This window comes from Leopardus geoffroyi, chromosome A2 (genome assembly GCF_018350155.1).
Source record: "Leopardus geoffroyi isolate Oge1 chromosome A2, O.geoffroyi_Oge1_pat1.0, whole genome shotgun sequence".
In the NCBI taxonomy this organism is placed as follows: domain Eukaryota; kingdom Metazoa; phylum Chordata; class Mammalia; order Carnivora; family Felidae; genus Leopardus; species Leopardus geoffroyi.
The window spans coordinates 9,899,324-9,920,699 of NC_059331.1; the positions used below are offsets into that span (position 1 = coordinate 9,899,324).

At 60.8% G+C, this 21,376-nt stretch overlaps 2 protein-coding genes across 14 annotated transcripts in view; one reads left to right on the plus strand and one right to left on the minus strand.

Moving 5' to 3' along the window:
* Window positions 1-576: 576 nt before the first annotated feature.
* DCAF15 (DDB1 and CUL4 associated factor 15) lies at window positions 577-8,557 on the plus strand. Its single transcript, XM_045492223.1, has 13 exons — window positions 577-743; window positions 2,449-2,546; window positions 2,639-2,774; window positions 3,511-3,617; window positions 3,693-3,832; window positions 3,931-4,101; window positions 6,031-6,465; window positions 6,559-6,650; window positions 6,747-6,875; window positions 7,000-7,085; window positions 7,298-7,402; window positions 7,505-7,620; window positions 8,026-8,557. The coding sequence occupies exons 1-13, from the start codon at window positions 612-614 to the stop codon at window positions 8,079-8,081; spliced, it is 1,803 nt and encodes a 600-aa protein (XP_045348179.1). The 5' UTR covers window positions 577-611; the 3' UTR covers window positions 8,082-8,557.
* A 77-nt stretch (window positions 8,558-8,634) lies between these two features.
* Window positions 8,635-21,376, minus strand: part of RFX1 (regulatory factor X1) — a 32,564-nt gene continuing 19,822 nt past the window's right edge. For all 13 annotated transcript variants that reach the window (XM_045492218.1, XM_045492216.1, XM_045492209.1 and 10 more), the window contains 14 exons: window positions 21,033-21,127; window positions 17,820-18,207; window positions 15,193-15,374; window positions 14,068-14,187; window positions 13,865-13,980; window positions 13,499-13,617; window positions 13,300-13,409; window positions 12,845-12,996; window positions 12,637-12,734; window positions 11,198-11,347; window positions 10,907-11,115; window positions 10,350-10,503; window positions 10,212-10,257; window positions 8,635-10,074 (listed from right to left, as the gene is read on the minus strand). In XM_045492218.1, coding sequence (XP_045348174.1) covers window positions 9,905-10,074; window positions 10,212-10,257; window positions 10,350-10,503; window positions 10,907-11,115; window positions 11,198-11,347; window positions 12,637-12,734; window positions 12,845-12,996; window positions 13,300-13,409; window positions 13,499-13,617; window positions 13,865-13,980; window positions 14,068-14,187; window positions 15,193-15,374; window positions 17,820-18,207; window positions 21,033-21,127 — 2,109 coding nt within the window. In that variant the 3' untranslated portion in view covers window positions 8,635-9,904. The remainder of the gene's footprint in view (window positions 10,075-10,211; window positions 10,258-10,349; window positions 10,504-10,906; window positions 11,116-11,197; window positions 11,348-12,636; window positions 12,735-12,844; window positions 12,997-13,299; window positions 13,410-13,498; window positions 13,618-13,864; window positions 13,981-14,067; window positions 14,188-15,192; window positions 15,375-17,819; window positions 18,208-21,032; window positions 21,128-21,376) is intronic.

The window sequence follows — 21,376 nt, forward strand, 5'->3', positions numbered from 1 at the left end:
GATAGATTCTATCATTATCGTCATCGTCATCCCACCAGGCCGTCCCTACTTTCAACGAAAGATGTTTTTAATCGAATCTCTTTTTTTTTTTTTTTTTTTTTTTTTTTTTTTTTTGCAAATCCCTTTCTTCGGCCTGCCCTGGTGGTCTCAGGATACTGTCAGGCCTCTGCACCTCCGTAGAGAGCGCCGACATCACTAGGCTGGGGACTCTGGCCCTTGTGGACCACAGACTCCCATCGCCCCGCCCACAGGCCTGGACCGCCCGCGGTCTCCATGGAAACCCACTAGCCGCAGGGGGGCGTGACGCCGCCGAGACGGATAGGGGCCTTCGCCTATCCGGTCAAAGTCATTTCGGCAAGGGGCGCAAATGGGGCCTCTGATGGGTGCGTCCTTGCGGAAAGGCGGGGATACGGCGGCGGACCACGGGGGTTGTGCCGTTTCTACCAATCAAGTGCCGAGATCGCTTTGATGGACAGGCGTAGCGGGAAGAGGCCCCAAGTGCGGGCTTTCACCCAACAGACTGGCCGCAATGCCGAGAAAGGGCCAATGAGGAGGAGGCGGGGGTGGGACGAAAAGGCCGGTTGCTCCGGAAGTGGAGGGAGGGGGTGAAAATGGCGCCCAGCTCGAAATCGGAGCGGAACAGCGGGGCCGGGAGCGGCGGCGGCGGCCCCGGGGGCGCCGGGGGGAAGCGGGCAGCGGGGCGGCGGCGGGAGCACGTCCTCAAGCAGCTGGAGCGGGTCAAGGTGAGGCCTGGAGTCTGGGGAGAGCTCGCTGGAGGGTGGGGAAAAGGGACGAGGGAGGCGGAGGGAGGGAGGGAGGGAGTTCGCGGGGTGAGGGGTTGGGGGCGGAGCCCCGGGGGAGGGGGCTCAGAGGAAGGGGGCTGGGCGGGGCCCAGGAGAGCGGACTTGGATGGAGGGGGCTGGGACGGGGGCTTGGATGGAGTGGGCTGGGGGCGGGGTCCGCGGTAGGGGGCTTGGATGGAAGAGCTGCTGGAGGTGGCCGGGAAAGAGCTTGGGTGGAGGGGGGTCGCTGCAGGAATAAGGAGAAAGGGGGCGATCCAGGGTCAGACTCGGTTTTCAAAACCCTGCTCCCATGGCCCCTCCGTTATGGAGCCTTTCCGCCCCCTTGGCAGAGCCCCTGCTACCGGCTTTGGGCTTCCTCTGCCTGGTGTTCCTCTCTCTGTCCCGGCTCTGACCACACGGGAGCCGGGAGTTCCTGTACCTGTGTCTGCCTCCCCCATCGAATGGGAGGGATCTTCCTGGAGAAAGCCTGGTCTTCTCCCTCAGACTGGGAGCTTCCTGAGCAGGGCTCTGTCTTCTCCATCAGACTGTAAACTTACAATGTGTCCGCGTATCTATCTCCCATCAGTCTGGGAGCTCCGGGAGGGCAGACATGTGAATCTGCTGTGAGGTCAGCAGCAACCTGGGCAGAACTGTTTCCCTGTGGGTAGCGAGAGTGCCTTCTCCATTAGGTTGGAACTCTGTGAGGGCAGGGCTGTGTCTCCTCCTTTTGACGAGTTCCTTGGGCAGGGATAGCCGCCACCCTCAGCCTGGTTGCTCCCTGGGTTGGTCTGTGGCTCCACCCTTAGCTTGGAAGCTCCCTGGACTGGGATTGTGTCTCCCGTCAGCCTGGGCCTCCCCAACAGGGCTGTTCCATCAGACGGGGATCTCCTTGAAGAGTGTGCCAGAGAGCTCCCCAGATAGGGGTGTTTCCCATCAGACTGTAACCTCTTGAGGGCAAGGCCAAGTATCTCACTCAGATTGGGCTGTAGGACCCGGGTGCTCTGATCCCCTAGCACTCAGCTGGTGCCTGCCTGTCCCCCCCCCCCCCCCCGCTCAAATTCTTCCTTGAAGTTTTTGGGATGAGGGAGTCGGTTGGAAGGCGGCTAGGTTAATTGAGAAGGGGGAATTGGGCAGAAATTGGAAGGTCACTGGTCAGCCCCACCCTTCTGCTGCCTCACCTGTCCCTGAGGCCAGGGCTGTCCCAAAGGCCCTGAGCACCCTGTGTGTAGGCTAGTGGGTCAGGAATAGGTGAGTGCGGTTGGTCAAGCCTCTTTAGTGGTGGAGGACACCCACCGGAAACAGCCTTTAGGAAGGCAGCCAGTGTGGCCCCTTGTGACCAAGGTTGACTGGGGAACCTTCCTGGAGGAGGTGATGCCAGTGCTGGTCCTCAGGACCTGGGTGCTTGGGCAAGAGGGGGCTCTGAAACTGAAGAGGTGTGAGGCTGGGAGGGTGGCATGGGTCCCTCGTGGAGAGTGAGGCTCAAATGAGGCCCAGCTGAGCCATCTTCCTTAGCTATTCCCACCTTCCGGAGCTCGGACCCCTCTTGACCGTCATAGTTGGGGGGGGGGGCTATGTGTCTGGGCGAGAACTTGGGGGTGCTACTCTGCTTTAGGTGAGGGGACTGGGGGCGATGGTGCCTTAAGAGCCAGGGCCACCCCTTCCCCAGATCAGTGGGCAGCTCTCCCCTCGCCTCTTCCGGAAGCTGCCGCCCAGGGTCTGCGTCTCCCTCAAGAACATCGTGGACGAGGACTTTCTCTACGCAGGGTGAGGCTGCGTGAGGCTGGGCCGAGCAGGGGGGTGGCTGAGTGGGGTGGCAGGCTGGCCCTGACCTGGCCATTCTGCCCCCACCCCCACAGACACATCTTCCTGGGCTTTTCCAAGTGCGGCCGTTACGTTCTTTCCTACACCAGCAGCAGCGGGGATGACGACTTCTCCTTCTACATCTACCATCTGTACTGGTGGGAGTTCAACGTCCACAGCAAGCTCAAGCTGGTAGGGCTGGGCCCGGTGCTGGGCTGTCCCTTCCAGCAGCAGGACCCGCAGATCACAGCACCCCTGAGCCCCAGTTTCCTTGTTTGTAAAGCAGAGAAATCGTACTCCTAAGGTCGTTGTCAGGACTTACCACGTGTGAGGTCAAGCCACACGAAATTGCCGTTTTTATAGTTGAAAGCGGGTAGACAGCAGCACCCTCGTGAGGTTCGGCTCAACATCTAGCCTGCGGAACACGGCGGGCTCAGGCCAGGGGGGAGCCGTTAGCTTTGCTACCCCATTCGCTTAACCCTGACTTTGACTCCTTGAACCCCCCCATTCCAGCAGGTGAGTGCTGTCAGACCAGCTGACACGTGAGCCCAGGGAGGTGGACAGGTTTCAGGGTGGAGCCGGCTTGGAACCGATGTGTCTAGCAGGGTCCCCTTTTGTGAGGCAGAGCTTCTATCAGCTTCCTCCCTGCTGGGCCAGGGCCCTGCTTCCCGTGCCAGGCCGCCTCCCTGCTTCCCCTAGTTGTGAGGGTGGCTTCCCCTGCCCGTCCTCAGGAAGACAGAGGCTACGGTACAGGGGCAGCTTAGACTCCCTGGCTGGAGTCACACACCTCCCCCCCCCCCCCCAGAAAGGGCGCTCCTGCCAGCTCAGCCCCAGTTCGGATTCCAGGCCAGCATCGTGCAGCCTCGGGCCCCCTCTCCCCCCACCCTGCCTGCTCTGACTCCATACCGACCCCGACCATGCTGCTCAGGTCCGGCAGGTGCGGCTCTTCCAGGATGAGGAGATCTACAGCGACCTGTACCTGACCGTGTGCGAGTGGCCCAGCGATGCCTCCAAGGTCATCGTCTTCGGCTTCAAGTAAGACCCGGGGACAGGGAAAGCCCGGCGAGGGTGGTGCGTGGGCCAGGCCGCTGAAGGTGTGCCGGCCCCCAGCACCCGCTCGGCCAATGGGATGCTCATGAACATGATGATGATGAGTGACGAGAACCACCGAGACATCTACATCAGCACCGTGGCGGTGCCGTCGCCAGGCCGCTGCGCCGCCTGCCGGGAAGCCAGCCGGGCCCACCCGGGTGAGCGGGCTGGGGGCCTCGGGGTGCGGGCTGCTCCCCCCCCCCCCCGGCCCCGCCCCGAGGCCGGGAGTGAGCCTGGGTGGCTTGTGTTGCTGCAGGCGACCCCAGCGCGCAGTGCCTGCGGCACGGCTTCATGCTGCACACCAAGTACCAGGTGGTCTACCCCTTCCCCACCTTCCAGCCCGCCTTCCAGCTCAAGAAGGACCAGGTGGTGCTGCTCAACACCAGCTACTCTCTGGTGGCCTGTGCGGTCTCGGTCCACTCGGCAGGTAGGCCCCCGGGCCCGACGATGGGCCGAGCACGGGCTGTAAGCCTCAGAGCCCGTGACCTGCGGACTCCGCCTAGCGGCCCTCCGAGGGTGGTCCTGTCACTGCCCCCCACGGCAGATGAGGAGGCCGGGGTATGCAGAGGTGGAGTCCCTTGTCCAGGGCCACACAGCTGGACAGCAGGAGTACGGGATCCGAAGCTAGCCATGCTGCACCCCGGCACCGTCCACTAGAACTTTCCGTAGGGGTATGATGGTCTATATCTGCCGTGTCCGCTCCAGCCGCCACCGGTAGCCACTTGGAAGCGGCTGAGTGACCCAAGAACTGACTTTTAAATTTTATTTAATTTTAGTTGAGCTCAAGTAGCCCCATGTGGCCACAGCTACCATGCTGGACAGTGCAGTGCCCTTTTCGAGCAGAAACGGTCACTTAAAATTTCAGTTGGTAGACAGAAGGCCATCTTATGTCTTCGGGAATAGGAAAAACGCCAGTGAAAGTCACAAGGTGATGTCCCTTGTAGCTAATGTTAAGAGTAGCTAATGTTAAGCTGGTTGATGTTACCACTGGCGGCGATGGGGGACCCTGGGGCCTCACCTGCACCCTCAGGGCCACAGGGCAACAATGTGACCGCAGCCCGGCCTGAGCCTGGGCACGTCCAAGGCTTTGGTGGTAGGGGCTACCTGGCGTCCATCCCTGGGGATCGGGGAGGTAGGACAAGGCAGTGATTCCCTTGGATCGGCAGTCCACTGAGCGCCCTAGCACGCGTGTCTGTGGAGCATGCCTTGAAGACACATCCAAATGCAAAAGAAACCAAGGAGATCTGTAACCAGTCGACGACACCACTTATGTCCCGATTTCGTAAGAATGGAGTCAGTAAGAAGACACCCACTAAGTACATTAAAACGGTTGTCCCTGGGAGAGGGAGTGGAGTGGAGTGGATATAAAAAAAAGGATTAAATGTATACAATTAAGCCACAAACCAGCAAGGGCCAGGATGTCCTGTCCCCAGGCCCATGCAGGGGCCTCCTTCCCCGGCTGCTTGTGCCACTGTGGGCAGGGCCCTCTCCAGAACCCAGGCCTGGTTGAGGCCGATACCTGCCCCCGGTACTTGTGGCTATGGGTCCCTGTAGGAAGCGTCACGTGGGACAGGATTCAGCTTTGTGCACACTGGGGTGAGGGGGACATCGTCACCCGTGTCTAACACCTCGCCATAGGACAGTGTTTACACAAAGGGGGAGTTTTGACTTGACCGTCGTCCACTCTGGTGGACAGGAGTGCCTTGGTTCGCATTGTCATGCAGTGTGCCCTTGGACAAGTTTCCCTCTGAGCCTCGTTCCCCAGTCTCTGAACTGGGAGGACACAGCCCCCGCCCTCTCAGTGTTGATTGTGGGGGGGAGGGGGTCCTTTGGAGCTGGTGCAGGCAGGGCCCAGGGCTCAGCTACAGTGCTCCTCCCTGAACACACTGGGGTTGTCCGTGGCGAGCCCACATTCCTGATGGTGCCCATAGATGTGCCCAAGTCAGTCAGGCTTCCGTTGGGGAAGATGGAGGGCTATGGAGTAAGTTTTCAGACTTTGGTGATTTTTAGCTTTTGTCACTGTAAACTGTGAACTCCCCAAGGGCAGGGATTTTTGTGTCTCGTTCCCTCGCGTCCTCAGTGTGGCATCTGGTAGATGCTCAGAAATAAAGCTTGAAGGTATTGTTTATGCACGTGTTTGCACGCGCATGTAAGGCCTTTTCCCCTTCTGAGTGTTTTCAACTGATCTTTCAGCATAGGGAAGTCTTCTAGAAGGGTGTCCCCAAGGTGGATTTCTAAGAACCACCCGCCCCACCCCCCACCGCCCTGCCCCCGGGCAATGAGGGAGGTCTGCAGTGCCCTAGATTTGAACTTGTTTATTGACATCCCCACCCCCCCTTCACTGTTTTCGTTTCAGGCGAGAACAACTTCTGCCAAATCCTGTATGACCACACCACCTCCCCTCCGGCCCCTCCCAGCCCCCCTGGGCCTCAGAGCCCTGAGGTGCCCCCCACCCTCCCCAGTCCCTGTCCCGAAACAGCCCCCGCCCGGGTCCCTGGGGCCCCCGAGCCCTCGCCCGCCATCGCCAAAGCCAAGGAGTTTGTGGCTGACATCTTCCGCAGGGCCAGAGAGGCCAAGGGCGGGACCTCGGAGGAAGCCCGGCTGCCCCCCTGCCCGGGGCCCTCGGGCAGTCGCTGCCGCCCACCCTCAGAGCCCCTGGCCCCATGTGGGGATGTGGTACCCCGAGACAGCCCCCCTGCGGCGGAGGCACCAGCCCCTGAGCCCGGCTACGTCAACTACACCAAGCTGTATTACGTGCTGGGGTCCAGCGAAGGGACCGAAGCGGAGGATGGTGAGCTGGGAACCCACCCAGTGGGCAGGGCCCCAGGCATGGGAGGCCACCCAGGCCTCCCACCACCCCTACCCCCACTTCCTGCCCCCTCAGAGTTCGAGGATGACAAGATCTCCTTGCCCTTTGTGGTGACTGATCTCCGTGGCCGCAATCTGCGGCCCATGAGAGAGCGGGCTGCCGTCCAGGTTGGTGCCAGTGGGGGGGCAGGCCTAGGGGCAGCCCCTGGGGAGCCTGCTGGGGTGACAGCTGATGCAGTCTTGCCCTCCGCCCGCTGTCCACAGGGTCAGTACCTGACGGTGGAGCAGCTCACGCTGGACTTCGAATACGTCATCAATGAGGTCATCCGCCATGATGCCACCTGGGCCCACCAGTTTTGTTCCTTCAGTGACTATGACATTGTCATCCTCGAGGTGGGCCCAGAGAGGGAACGGGGGGGGAGGGGGGGGTGCCCAGGGCCTCCCTGTTCTGGGCATCACCCTCAATAACTGTCACTGTCCCACTGCCTGCCCCCCCCCCCGCGCCCCTGCCCCCCAGGTCTGCCCAGAAACCAATCAAGTCCTCATCAACATCGGCCTGCTGCTCCTGGCGTTCCCGTCCCCCACTGAGGAGGGCCAGCTCCGGTGAGTGAGCGGGACGCCCCTCGCCCCCGCCCAGCAGCGGGCCACGCTCGGATACTTCAGGGGAGTGGGCGAGTGGGGATGTGAGAAGACTTCCCCTGCCCCCCCAAACTCCGTTACTGTTCCAAAGACAGAAGCCCCCCAGGGTTGCCTGGGTCCCAGCTGAGGGACCCGTTGGTCCCGTCCCTTTCTCCTTTGCTCCTCACCCACTGCAGACCAAAGACCTATCACACCAGCCTCAAAGTGGCATGGGACCTCAACACAGGCATCTTCGTGACAGTCAGTGTAGGCGACCTGACTGAGGTCAAGGGGCAGACCAGGTGAGGTGGGACTGGGGCCGGGGCCGGGGCTGGGGGGGGGCGGTGCTGGGACAGGGGTGGGCAGCCTGGGTGATGAGAGCCCCCTCACCCCCTTGCCCTCAGCGGCAGTGTCTGGAGCTCATACCGCAAGAGCTGCGTGGACATGGTCATGAAGTGGCTGGTGCCTGAGAGCAGCGGCCGCTACGTCAATAGGATGACCAACGAGGCGCTGCACAAAGGTGGGCCCCGTGACCCGATGGCGGTCAGGACTGAGGTCCTTACCCTGGTGCCATGCCAGGCCTGGAGCGGGTGCTGATTCCTAAGTGTTCCTGAGTGGAGGAGTCCGCTGGCTGTGCCACTGGACACGGTGGAATGGGGGTGAGGGGAGGAGGGCAGGCCCGGCGAGGCGAGGGGCCGGCTTGGAGAGGACCCGGCAGGCGTGGCGCCTGGGGAGCCGCGGCCAGTCCTTCATTCAGCAGAGCTTTGCCGGGTGGCTGCAGGCCTCCAGCCTGCAGCGTAACTCAGCAGGCTCACTGCCTTCTGGAACCCTGTGTGGCCCAAATCAAGTCGGGGAGAGAGGCAGACCCCTCCCACAGCCTGGGCCCGCAGAGACTCCACGGCTCCCTTCTGCCCCTTCCCTGCAGGGTGCTCGCTGAAGGTTCTGGCAGACAGTGAGAGGTACACGTGGATTGTGCTGTGAGGGCCCGGCCGCTCTGGACACTGACTCCAACTACCTCCGCGGCCTGGGAGCTGGCCGCCTTCCTGGCAGCCTCTCCCCGGCTGGCCGGCCGACCGGTGACCGACTGACGACCGGCACTAGTGTTAGGCTGCGGGGAAGGGGGCTGGGTGGGGCAGCCCCTGGTGGCCTGAGAGTCTGGACGCTTCTTATTTATGCCTATTTAAGTTGGGAAGGGGCAGAGGGAGGGAGCCCCCTGCCCCACCAGCCTCAAGCGCCCACCTTCACCCCGCGCTGGGCACAGGCCCTTGCTCTTGGCGCGTCTGCCCCTTTCCTTGGCTACAGGTGTGGACGTTGCGCCCCGGGGAGGCCGAATGGACCCCTTTCCCCTGCCCTGCCCGTCCCAGCCTCCCCCACCTGAGGTGGCAGACCTCGTGGCCATCCCCTCCCCTTGCCCGTCATTCCTCTTCATGTAATAAATGTTTTATTTCTGAGCCTCACTGAATTCCCTTTACTGCCGCTCAGGGCCCAGTTGGAGCCCCCAGCCCCGAGGCCCCTCGAGTCAGCAGTAGCCAAATATCACAGCGGAATTTATTGTGTTTTAAGAAAGACTACAAAAAGGTAGAAAACAGCTCGGCACACTAGACTACCACACGCGTGGACACTTTCACGGCCAGGAGAGGGGAGGCCCCGAGGGCGGGGTGGGGGGGGGACGGGACGGGGTGGGGGTGGGCCACCCCAAAAGCTGTAGCACGCGGAGCACACAAAATAGTGATTTTTATACAATAGGTTCAGGTTTTTCTTTTTTTTCCTTTTTTTTTTTTTTGTTTTTTGTTTTTTGCTTTTTGCCATAAACATCTATCTCACAGGTTGAAGACACTGAGAAAACCGGAACAGATAAGGCCATGATGGTTGGAAAAAAACCAACAAGTTACCAACTCCGCTCAGGCGGCTCACAAAAATCGCACAATAGTCGTGTGGGGGGCGGGGCGCACTGCACGGAGGAGAAGCACAGTCTCCTGGGAGAGGAGGAGCGCGGAGGTTCCATTACAAACCAGAGGCGGGCGGCCTGGGACACTGGGGTCTTGGATCTGAGGGAGTGGAGCCCCCAGCCTGGGCCGGGACGGGCGCGGGCACTTCTGGACCCCACTGCCGGCAGCAGGCCCCTCGGGGCTCCCACGCCCAGCCCCGCCTGCTGCTCTTTGGAAGCTGGAGGCGGCATCCCCCGGCCACCCTACCCCCGACCAGGCCAGGCAGTGCCCCCCTCTAGGGCTGCGGGGCAAGGGAGGGCCCAGCTCTGGAGAAGATGCGACACCCACGGCTTTAATTGCACTTATACCAAGGAGTGGGGAGCGGTGGGGTTGCTGGGGGAGGGGTCCCGGGGCTGCTGCTGACAGTGGGGGTCCCCAGGTGACGCCCACCTGTGCCCACCTGGGGCTCAGGGTTGGGCCCAGGACAGACTGTGCAAAGCCAGCGAGCTGAATAAGTTAACGGTTCCACAGGGGAGGGGGACCTGCCTGCCTGCCCCCTGGGATGGGAGAGGGAGATGCTGAGGCCTTGGAGGCCAAGGAGCCAAGCTGGCTGTCCCACGGGGCACCTGGGCACGGAGGCGGGTTCCTTAAGGCACGTCTTTTGTGTCAGTTTGCAGCTGCGGCTCCGCCCCGGCCCTGTGATTGGTGCCGGCCCCACTGGGGGCGGGGACCCCCTAGCCTTCCCTGTCTTGGAGGCCCCCATCCCGGCCCTGGCCGAGGCTGGAACGGTGACAGCGAAGCCACAGAAGCTGTGAGGGACCCTGGCGTGGATGGGCGGCGGGGGCGGGTGGGGCGGGGTGGGGGGAGGCCGCGGGCTTAGCTGGAGGGCAGCGCCTGCACGAAGAGGCCCCGTGTGTCTGTCCTTGCCAACTTGGCCGGCGGCTCCAGGGCGTCCGGGCCCAGAGCGGGTGACTCTCCGCCGGCCGCCAGTGAGATGTCCTGTGGCAGCTCGTCCTCGCTCTCCTCCTCCTCTTCCTCCTCCTCGTCTGGGGCACACAGAGCAGGCCCGGCTCAGCGTGTGGCGGCCGCACCCCCAGAGCACCGTGGGCACCTCCTCCGCCCCAATCCCCCTGGGTCGCCGCCCCTTGGACTCAGGCCCTGGGTAGGGACGTGCCCCGCCTACCTTTGTCCGGGTCAAGGGGGTTCAGCGAGGTGGTCAGGTTGGCGAACTGCAAGGAGGCAAGACAAGGGGTGAGGGTCCCGCCAAGGGCGGGGGGGGGGGGGAGGGCCGCCCGCGCCCCGGGCGCCCCGCCGCGCGCACCTCGCCCATGACGGCGATGGGGGTCTCGCCCTTGGCCTGGGCCACGCGGTGCTCGATCAGGTAGTACATGTACTCGTCGTAGAGCAGCCGGATGAGGTGGAAAGACCCAAAGCTGGCAGCGCTGCGCAGGGTCAGGTCCCGGATCACCATGGAGCTGTAGGCGGCGGCGGGAGAGGAGACCGTCAGGCCCGGCCCCGCCTCTCGCCCCCGTATAGTACCGCAAAGACCCCAAGCGCCGGCAAGCCCGGCGACCCGGGCCCGGCCTCGCGCTGGCTCCCCAAGGGCTCCCGTCAGTGACAGCAAACGGTCATCACCCAGCCCACCGCCAACAGGGCGCCTCCGCCTTCGTAAAAGGGCACCTGAGCCCCAGGGAAGGCGGGGGCGGGGAGGGGGGCGAGGTCTTCTCCAGTCCCAAATTCCCCGAGGAGGCGGGGCCTCCTGTGATCCCATTCTGACCCGCCCCCGGAGGGGAGGAGCCGTCCCTAAGCCCCCGCCCTCACATCAGGGTCCTCCCACCCCGCCCCTTCCCGCCCGGATCGCGCAGGGCCTGAGCGCACCTGTAGAAGGACCACTTAAGGAGGAAGAGCTTGGCGGCCTTGGGGAAGCCGGCGCTGCCCTGGTAGGGTTTAAGCACCTGGCTCACGACGCCGTCAAGCCAGGCCGCCCACTGTTCCAGTGAGTTCTGCTGCTGCAGGGTCACCTTGAAGTCCTGCTCCAGACGCTGCACCACGCGGTCCTCGCAGCGGCATACCCACGAGGCCTGCTCCTGCAATACAGCGGGCACGTGCCCGCGGCTCAGCCACCGCCCCGGGGCCGCCCCGCGCTCACCGGCTCCGCCGCGCGCTCACCTGCACGTTGGCGAAGTCCACGCGGTTGAGGTCGCTCAGCATCTGGTTGATCTGCGCGGTGTTCTGCAGCACTGCCCGCGCCGCCTGCGCCAAGTGGTTGAGCGACGTGTAGCGTCGCAGCGTCTGCGCGAAGGCACCGGCCGCCGCCACCTGCGGGGCGGGGGGAGGGGGGGAGGCTTGTGGCTTGTGTGGAACCCACCTCCACCCCCGCCATCCCCTGCCCCACACACTGCAACTTCTCTGATCCTTTCTTTCTCCTAAAAGGGAGGGATGTATCTTGTCGTTTTTGTTGGGAAATCAAGGGGTTTGGGATTTTCAAACTTTGGGTGGACACCCAAAGTATGGGACAAAAAAAAAAAAAAAAAAAAAAAAAAAAAATCAATGCAATGTGTCTGACCAGATTATTTCTTTTCTTTTAAATTTTATTTGAGTGAGAGAGAAAAACTGTGCACACGAGCAGGGGAGAGAGGGGAGAGGGACAGAGGGAGGGAGGGAGGGAGGGAGGGGGGGGGAGAATTCCAAGCAGGTGCCACGCTCACCCCAGAGCCAGACACGGGGCTCAATCCCACAACCCTGGGATCATGACCTGAGCCAAAATCAAGAGTCAGAAGCTCAACCGACTGAGCCACCCAGGTGCCCCGTGTTGTTATTATTTTTAATTAAAGGACACAATACAAACTCTGAGGGCACTGCCTAGAAAGGGCATTGCTTGGATTGTTATTCCTTTGAGTGTCAGGGAGGGTGGGGTTTTGTTCATCTCCGTCATTGCTGCGCTCCCAGCATTGAGAACCATGCTGGCACACAGCAGGTGCTCAATAAATGCATGCTGAATAAATGAATGAATTCATGAGTCTTGCCAGTTCTGAAGGGCTTCCCCCTGGATCCAGCTTCTACTCTTTCCACCCCTCACCCCCCACCACCCCCCCCCCCCCGCCCCCAGTGTGCAGTGCACTCAGGGGTGATGCTTCAGATGTCTGGTTCTGTACAACTGTCTTGTTACCATTTTAAGGACAACAAAACAACACTTTTCTTCCTTTTACTTTTTTTGGCCAAGAGCAAGCACGTTGCATCTAATCCCTCACATCTAAGCAGTGAATGTGCAGCATTGATGCAGAGGGCCATTATTCTGTCACCTTATAGATGGTGCTTTCCCCCCCCCCCCCCCATTGAAACCATCTGAAGAGAACTACTTCAAGCTGCATTTGGTTTTGATTTTTTTAAGATGTCGGATCGTGTACAAAAATACCACCAAGGGGTTGTGTTTCAGAAGTGGGCACCTGAGGAAGCCGGTTTGTAAAGACAACACCCAAAGCTCACTCTGAGGGAACAGGAACTGCCTCTAACAGGGAGGGGAGACCAAGGCCCCCAGCCCACAGTTCCATGGCCAGGAGGGAGGAGCTGGGCTGTGCACCCAGGCTGGCCGCTCGGCCCGCCCTCACCTTCACACGCAGCATCTCCTCTGGGATGTTCACCATGGCGTGGGTGAGCCAGCTCTCCAGGCTCTTGGCAAAGTTCCGGATCGCTTGGGTCAAGGCACCTGTGGGTGGCAGCGGGGGCGTGTCAGGACCGCGGGGGGGGGGGGGGGGGGGGGGGGGCAGGGCGGGGAGGTGGGAGGGCGGAGGGGGGGTGCGGCAGCGGCGCACTCACTGGGGATGGGCCGCAGCACGTCAGGGATGAGGATCTCCACCAGGCCCTGGTACAGCACGTTGTCACAGTGCTTGGTCCACTGCAGCACTGGCTCAAACTTGGAGAGGAGCACCAGGCTGGCCTTGGGCAGCCGCTTCTCAGCCTCGTCGTGCCTGTGGACACCCACCCCGCCCCTGAGGTCAGGCTGACACGGGCCCCGATGCCCCCGGGGTCAGACGGGCACAGGCACCCACCCGCTGCAGGGAGGAGACGGCCCAGCGAGGCGCGCTATCCCCCCGCGCCATCAGACTGACACACAGGCACGCTCCGGGGTGGGGGTCACAAGGCCACATACACCCCCCAGACTGCAGGGGTTCGGGCAGATGCCCCCCTTCTACATGATGGCCGAGGTCTGGCTGCCCCGGCCACAGTGCCCCACTTCCTTCCCTCCTCCCCACTCCCACTGAGGGACTCACACGGCCAGCGGAGGCGCCTCGTTGGGCTGGCTGAGGTTGTACCTCCAGAAGGTTTTCCACAGCGTCTCCACCAGGGTGAACTGCAGGTTCACCATGACGTCGACAATGGCCTGTTGGGGAGGCTGGATGCTCAGGGACGGGGTGGGGGTGGGGCAGCATGGCCTTCCCTCACCCCTGCCCACCCAGTCAGCTGCCCTACCTCACAGTGTTCCCGGTACAGGACCTGGAAGGCCTTGATGTCCCCAGGCCCGACGCCCTCGGGGAGCACTTTGCCCTGGAGGTCAAGCTCTGAGAAGTCAGGGAGACTCCTCGAGGCATCTGGAGGCGGGAGGAGACACCATGAGGCCTTTATCCTCTACCTGCGGGCACCCCCCCCACCAAGCCTCTCCCCGGGATGTATTAGGTTGTCATCACCCTCCTCCCCAGCAGGGCCCCCCCCCCCCGCAGGCAGTGGGGGACGGTGAGGCTCTGCGGCGGGGGCGGGGGGACAAGGGAACCATGTGCATGCTCCCCGGAGGCCTCGGACCTGCCCCAGAGCCCGCCCCGCGGGCCAGGACACTCTCACCCAGAAACTGCTGGTACTGCTGCACCTGCGCGCTGATGTCCGACAGCCCCGCGGCCTGCTGCGGCCCCACAGCCACGCCGTTCGTCATGCCCTCCATCTTCTGGAGGGGCTTGAGCCTGCAGAGGGGGCAGTTGGGGCCCTGAGACAGGCCAGCAAGCCCTGCCCCCCGCCCCCGCCCGCGCGGGGCCGCCCCTTCCCGCTACCTCTGCTTCTGCGAGAAGGGCTGGCCCCGCATGGCCATGTGCTGCTGGTCCTCCATCAGCCGCAGCAGGGGCGAGCTGGCCTTGATCCGCAGGCCGTAGTAGTGGTATTTGGAGTTGCCCCTGGGGGGGAGGCAGATGGTGAGAGCCAGGCTGCGCCCGGGGTGGGGGGGGGTGGGGGGCTCCGGTTGTTCGCCGGGCCCTTCCCGTCCCCCCTGCCTCCTCTCTGCTTGGGGGACGAACAGCCCAGGGGGCGAGACCCGTGTTCCACAGAGCCGAGCGGGCGCCGTGCTGGGGAAGGACAGGGGCTGTGGGTGCCAGGCGAGGTCCCCACGTGCCAACGGCCTTCTGGGAAGGCGGGGCCGGCATCGGAGGGCACGCCTGGGCCCCTGACGCTGGCACGGGCCGGGACCTCAGCACAGACTCGTAGACTAATAGTTACAAGGACACCGCGGGCCCTGGCCTGAGCGCTCCGCACGCACAAGGGCCCGTGTTCCTCAGCCCTCTCCCCTGAAGGTGCTCCTGGCACCCTCCACAGACAGGTGAAGAAGAAACCGCGACACAGAGAGACGGTCAGGCACGTGCAAGCGAATGAGGCAACACCTAAGCTGGGAACTGGACCAGAGAGATGAGCAGGGCTCACCCCAGGGAGGTGTGGGCGTTGCAAAGGAGAAGAAGGGAAGAGTGGGTTCGTGGGATGGCTCCTTGTTCCTCCCTACATGAATTCACTCGAAGGCCCTGATTTAAGCACCAACCGTGTGCAGCTCCTGCATTTTAGCATTGGAAGCCAGATCAGAAACAAGAGAAGGGAGTAACCCAGAGTCATGTTGGATGGTGCTCCTCCGTAAGGAGAAAAAGCAAGCGGGGAAGGGGGCGGTCTGGGGAGTCAGGGAGGTGGGAGGTGGGAAGGCTGCAGTTTTAGTTAACGGGGCCAGGAGGCGTTTGAGGAAGAATACGGGCGAAGAGTGCGTGAAGGAGAAGGCATAGCTGGTGCAAAGGCCCTGGGGTGGGGATGTGTGGGTGTGACAGGAAGAGGCCAGTGAGCGAGGGCGTGACAGGGGTAGCTGAGGCCCTGGAGAACTTGGGAGACGGGACGGGCTTTGCGGCTGTCGGGGGTGGACGGCCCACCTGGTGCCCAGCCGTCGGGTGCGCAGGCCCATGAACACGGAGCGGATGAGCTTGCCGAAGGAGGCGGCATTGACGGGCTCCAGCTTCTGCTCCTGGCAGTGCAGCAGGTAGTGGCAGTAGAGGGTGCTCCGTGGCAGGCTCACACCCTCGGCCGTCTCATAGTTGTCTAGGAGCCACTGAACCTGGGGCCGGACCAGGGACCGAAGAACATGAGGAATTGCTTTAGTTTCTGGAATACTCATTGTGAAGTGTTCTCTGTACCTATTTTCTTTTCTTTTGTTAATGTTTATTTATTTTTCAGAGAGAGAGAGAGAGAGCACAAGCAGGGGAGGGGCCGAGTGAGGGGGACAGAGGATCCAAAGCGGGCTCTGCGCCGACAGCAGTGAACTCACGAACCCTGAGCCGTGACCCGAGCTGCAGGTGGAGGTTCAATGGACTGAGCCACCCAGGCGTCCCTTCTCTCTGTGCCCATTTCCAATGGTGACGCTGACAACCACGTTGTAGGTCACATCATACGTAATCACCGGTGGGAACTAAATCTCATGGAACTCTCTAGAACTGCACCGTCCAACAGAGTTGCCTCCAACCACACGTAGCTATTTAAATTAATTTATACTGAGTGGAAAAGGCCAATGTCAAAAGGTCATGTGGAGTATGATTCATAGAACACTCTCGAGATGACAGCATTATAGAAATGGGGAACAGATTCATGGTTACTGGGGGTTAGAGACGTTGGGAGGGAGGAGGGCGGGGGTTACTATAAGGGGTAGTTGGGGGGTGATCTTTGTGGCAGTGGAACAGTTCTGCATCGTGATTGTAGTGGTGGTTTTCCAAATGTACACCCGTGATAAAAAGATAGAAGTAGAGGGGCGCCTGGGTGGCGCAGTCGGTTAAGCGTCCGACTTCAGCCAGGTCACGATCTCGCGGTCCGTGAGTTCGAGCCCCGCGTCGGGCTCTGGGCTGACGGCTCAGAGCCTGGAGCCTGTTTCCGATTCTGTGTCTCCCTCTCTCTCTGCCCCTCCCCCGTTCATGCTCTGTCTCTCTCTGTCCCAAAAATAAATAAACGTTGAAAAAAAAAAAAAAAAAAAAAAAAAAAAAAGATAGAAGTAGACCCCCCCGCGTTGTACCAAGGCCAGGTTCCTGGCTGGATACTGTACTGCAGTCATGTAAAACGTAACTAGTGGGGTAATCTGAGTGGGCGGGGTAACCTGGGTGAGCCGCCCACAGGGGTCTCCCTGTACTATTTTTGCGGCTTCCTACGAATCTACAATTATACCAAAATAGCGTAAGGAAAAACAAACAACTCAGTTCCTTGGTGACCCCAGCCACATCTTAGGCACTCAATAGCCACATGTGGCCAGAGGCCTCTGTATTGAACAGCACAGAGGGAATACTTCTATCAATGGGGAATGTCTAGAGGACGGCAGTGTTCTAGTGAAGCGTGTCTGCAAACCTCGGGTAAGGACCCGTTACAGGGTCATGAAATCAGCTGGGTGGGTCACAACCAGCATTCGAACAACATAGACCTGAAGCCGGGCTACATGGGGGTATAAGGGAGGTTCAGCCTGCCTTCTGAGAAAGCTTCCGTCTCGGTTATGTGGTCCATGATGGGTGGCTATGTCAAAGGGCGGTATTTATTTTATTTAAAAAAGCTTTTTTTAATGTTTATTATTTTGGAAGGAGAGAGAAGAGAGAGTGAGCAGGGGAGGGGAGGGGCAGAGAGAGAGGGAGACACGGAATCTGAAGCAGGCTCCAGGCTCCGAGAGCTCTCAGCACAGAGCCCGACGTAGGGCTTGAACTCACGAACGGTGAGATCACCACCTGAACCGAAGTTGGACGCTTAACCGACTGAGCCACCCAGGCGCCCCCAAAGGGCGGTATTTAAAATCGCTCCAGACCCCCGGGGCACCTGGGTGGCTCGGTGGGCGAAGCGCCTGACTTCGGCTCAGGTCATGATCTCACGGTTCTTGAGTTCGAGCTCTGCATTGGGCTCTGTGCTGACAGCTCAGAGCCTGCTTCAGATCCTCTGTCTCCCTCCCTCTCTCTCTGCCACTGCCCTGCTCGCTCACTCTCTCTCTCTCTCAAAACTAAATAAATATTAAAAAATAAAAATAAAAATAAAAAAAATCACTCCAGACCCCAACTTCCAAGAGGACAAGGACCACCCTGAGACTACTAGGCCCTGATCCAACCACAGTCACAGAGCTAGTGAGAGGCCCGGCCCAAGTGACTCCATACAGCCCACCTCTGGGCAGAGAGAGGTTTTCTTGTCGCCTTGTAGATGGACAAAGTGCCTTGCTCAGGGCAGCTCCCCCCATGCTGGTGCCTGCCTCTCCCTCCCCTTGCTATACGCCTGCCATCATCAGTTCTGATCACAGGAGACAACACTTCTCGGGGCCCTGGTCTAACAGCCTCATGCATATGAGCTGAGGCCCAGAGAGGCTGAGTAACTTGTCTGAGGCTACACAGCCAGGATCTGATCCCCGGATATCTTCATCTGAGGACTCCAGCGCAAGGGTGCGAAGACTCCTGCTGCCGGCGACCAGTGACCACCCACCGCCCGCGCCCAGCACCTCCCCCCGCCCCCGGCCCTGCATGCCTTTTCTGGGGCCCGAGTCGGCACTCACGGTGGCTGGCGAGGCACGCGTGGTGTGGGAGTAGGACTGGCTGGCGCTGCCCAGCATGTAGCCGCCCTGGATCACATAGGTGCCTGCTCCGCTGCCGCCGCCGCCGCCACTGCCGCCGCCGCCGCCGCCGCCCCCGCCACCGCCACCGCCGCCCCCGCCGGTGCCGCCGGTGCCGCCGGCGCCGCCGCTGGCCCCACCCGCGCTGCTGGCGGAGCTGGTGACGACCTGGCTCCCGGACACGTACATGGGCACAGAGCCGCTGCTGGCCACCGCCTGGGAGGTAGCGGGCGTGCTGACCTGCGCAGCTGTGCCTGCAGCTTCGTAGTAGCTTGCGCCCGCTGTCTGCGTGTACAGCGGCGTCTCCGGGTAGGGGTAGGTACTGGAGCGGCTGAGAGGGAAGCAGAGGCAGGAGTCAGCGGGCAGGAGCTGGGCAGCCGAGGGGCGGGGCGGAGGGGGCTCCTGTGGCGCCGGGGCCCTCCCAGGATGGGAGCCAGAGGCCGCCAACGTTTACCCATGCCGGACCAGGCACCACTCTGAGCGAGTGCCTGATGGGGCGCAGTTTTCCATGTAATCATCAGAACGGCCCCTGGCATGGGAGCCCAAACCTCAGATGTGAAGAAGCCAAGACGGAATGGCTAGGTCACTTGGAATAGGGCACACACTTCACTCAATTAAAAACAAAACAAAACAGAACAAAACAAAAAAACCAACTCATCGAGCACCTACTGTATGCTGGACACTGTTGTAGGCACTACAGACCCAACAGTGGGTAAGACAGAAAAAGCCCTGCCCGGGGGAGTTCACGTTGTCGCCGGGAAGCCAGAGGTGAATCAAGGGCATTGCAGAACGTGGTCCGTGCCCAGGTAGTAAACGAGATGGGAAGAGGGGGCTGGAGAAAGGGGAGGTGGCCTCCCTTCAATCCGGTGGCCACCCTGGGGGGCCATTCAGCGACGACTTCTGGAGTGCAGAGCATGTCCCTTTTGAGGCAGAGGAACGTTCTCCTCCAGCCGTCCCAGGACCCGCGTCAGATGATGCGGGGGCTCAAGGCTGCAGTTCATAGCAAGAGAGCAAAAACAACTGGGGTCCCTCTTTGGAGGACAGTTAAGTGAAAGGTGACAGAATCCTAAGAAAGGGTAAGAGAGAGGAAGATCCTGCCAAAGAAGAAGCTCCAGAACATTTTTTCAGGTGAACGAAAGAGGTGGGGAAAGGTAAGGATGGGGTTTCCGGAACAGGGGGGAGACTGTGCCCCATTTCCTATCTATGTCTGCATCATGCGGGTGGAGGCCCCATGGATGGGGAGTAGGCATCTCACAAGACATTGTTGGACACAGTTTTGGTTTCTGAGTCCTCTTAACTTATTAGTGATTCAAAACAACATCAAATTTTAAAAATCCAGAAAGGGAGCAAGGCCGGCCAGATGGGACCCGCCGCAGAAGGCTCTGTTGTAACAGGCTCCCGAAGGAAGCTGGGGAGGGAGACTTGCAGGCCTCCAGGGCGGCAAGGAGAAGGCGGGGGGAGGGGCAAGGGGGGAGGGGAGGGGGGGGGGAGGCTGGTCACCCGAAGTGGGCGCCCTACCTGTTGGACACCAAGAGGCAGCTCTTGACTGTGGCATCCTGGTCCACGTCTACTGAAGTGGCACTGGGTGGCACCAGCAAGTGCCCTCCACCCCATCCCCAGGCAGGGACCACAGCCAGCCCAGCCCAGCACCCCACCCCACCCCACATCTGGAGCCACACGTGCTTGAAAAATGTTGCTCTGCCAGCAATTTGCTGCATGATTGAATGAACGTGTGTGTCTCTGGACAGAGCCAGAGCCAGAGGTGCAGGGACTGTGGCTTTGGCCAGGGAGGGGGTCCAGGCTGGCAAAGGGCTGGGAAGCCGGTTAAAATCCAGTGCAAGAGACAGACAGGGGACACAGTGCTACTAACAATTTCACCAGAATCTGATGGCGGTGATGGGCTACGTGTGATCCCACACGTGATAACCACGGAGGGGAGAATTCAAACAGAAGCAAGGACAGACACTACCAGGGGAGGCAGAAGGAGCCAGCCCGGCACCACAAGGCCTGGGCTTGTTCCTCAGTTCTACTTTCTGGGGGCCCCATGGGGGCCACTCTTCTTTCCGGAATGCCCTGTATGGTCCCTACCCACTCTAGTTAATTGCGTGGCTAAGAGACTGGCAGCATGGGAAATAAGTCAACGGAACTATGAGGTAGCTGGAGGCCGTCGACCATGACTCAGGTGCCAGGGTCAAGCCCCCTGGGATAGGCCACAGCACCACGATCCAGGCACTGAGTTGCTCTATGAGCTAATCCCCAGCATCACGCCCTTATGGGACAGGTGGGTGGGGGATGTAAGAAAAAAGGTCAGACACAATGCAAAGAAAACCGAATGAAGCTTCCAACAATTAAACCGACAATCACCGTGATCCTGGAACTATTACTGTGAAGGAGGAGAGAGCGAAGGTGGTGTGAGGGGTCTCCCAGACAACAGTGAGCCAGAGCGGAGGCTCGGGCAGGCCTCGGGCATGGCATCTGCCTGACGTGGCAGGTGCTGATAATGCTGCAGGGCACGCGACAGCAGGGAGAGGAGGGCCCCCAAGTGTCGGCCGGGCGGGCACCGGCTACATCGTTCACGCTATGTCTGCACCGTGGAGTACTATGCAGCCGTTAAACAGGGTGACTGGGACCCGGTCAGAGAAACAGGGAAGAGCTTTGAGACACACAGCTGGGAAGAAATAAAGGACAGAACATTCTGCCTGTTTCTGAACAAAAAAAAGGGCTAGTTTCTATTCTCAGGGTGTCTCTAGGAGGAAACAAAGAAACTGGTCACAGCACTGCCTTTGGAGCAAGCTTGGGGGTCAACAGGGAAGATTTCTTTTTCTTTAACATTCCCTACTAATTCAGAAAGCTTGTCTTATAAAAATTAAATTTTCGTTTTTTCTTTTCTAAAAACCATGCCCATCGGACCCCAAGGTCTTAAGTTATACTGGGATGCCTTTCCCAACCTGCGAGGGTCCCCTCTGCTGTGCCCCTGCCTGATGGCTGCTGGTTATCCTGGGGAAGCACCTATCACCTGTCACCTGAGGCCTTGAAGGCTGGCTGGTCGGCTAGGGGCAGGGACTCTCAGGCCTCAAGTCCCAGCAGGGTCCTGAGCCGACATAGGCCCCGCCCCGCCCCGCCCCCCCCCGCCCCCCCCCCCCCGCGCCCACTCACATGGCACTGGCCGTGTAGCTGGCGTCACCACCCTCCACATACTGCACTTGGCTGGAGTACACGTGTGGGACGGGCACCTGCTGGAGCTGCTGCACCTGGTGTGGGAGGAAGGGCACACAGGAGGTCAGGGGTGGGGCGGTTCCTCTGCCTCTGTCTCTTTCTCTAAAGGGCTGGTAGCTGTCCAAGCTCGCAAGGACACTTGGCTCCCCGGTGGGGAGGCTGCATTTCTGGACTTTCTGAACACATCCTGGACAGGGCCAGGGGTCAGAGGCCCAGGGGTTGTGGCCTTGGTCAGGGCTGGGAATCGGGTGGAGCTGTGTCAGAAGCCAGGACTCTGTGCTTAG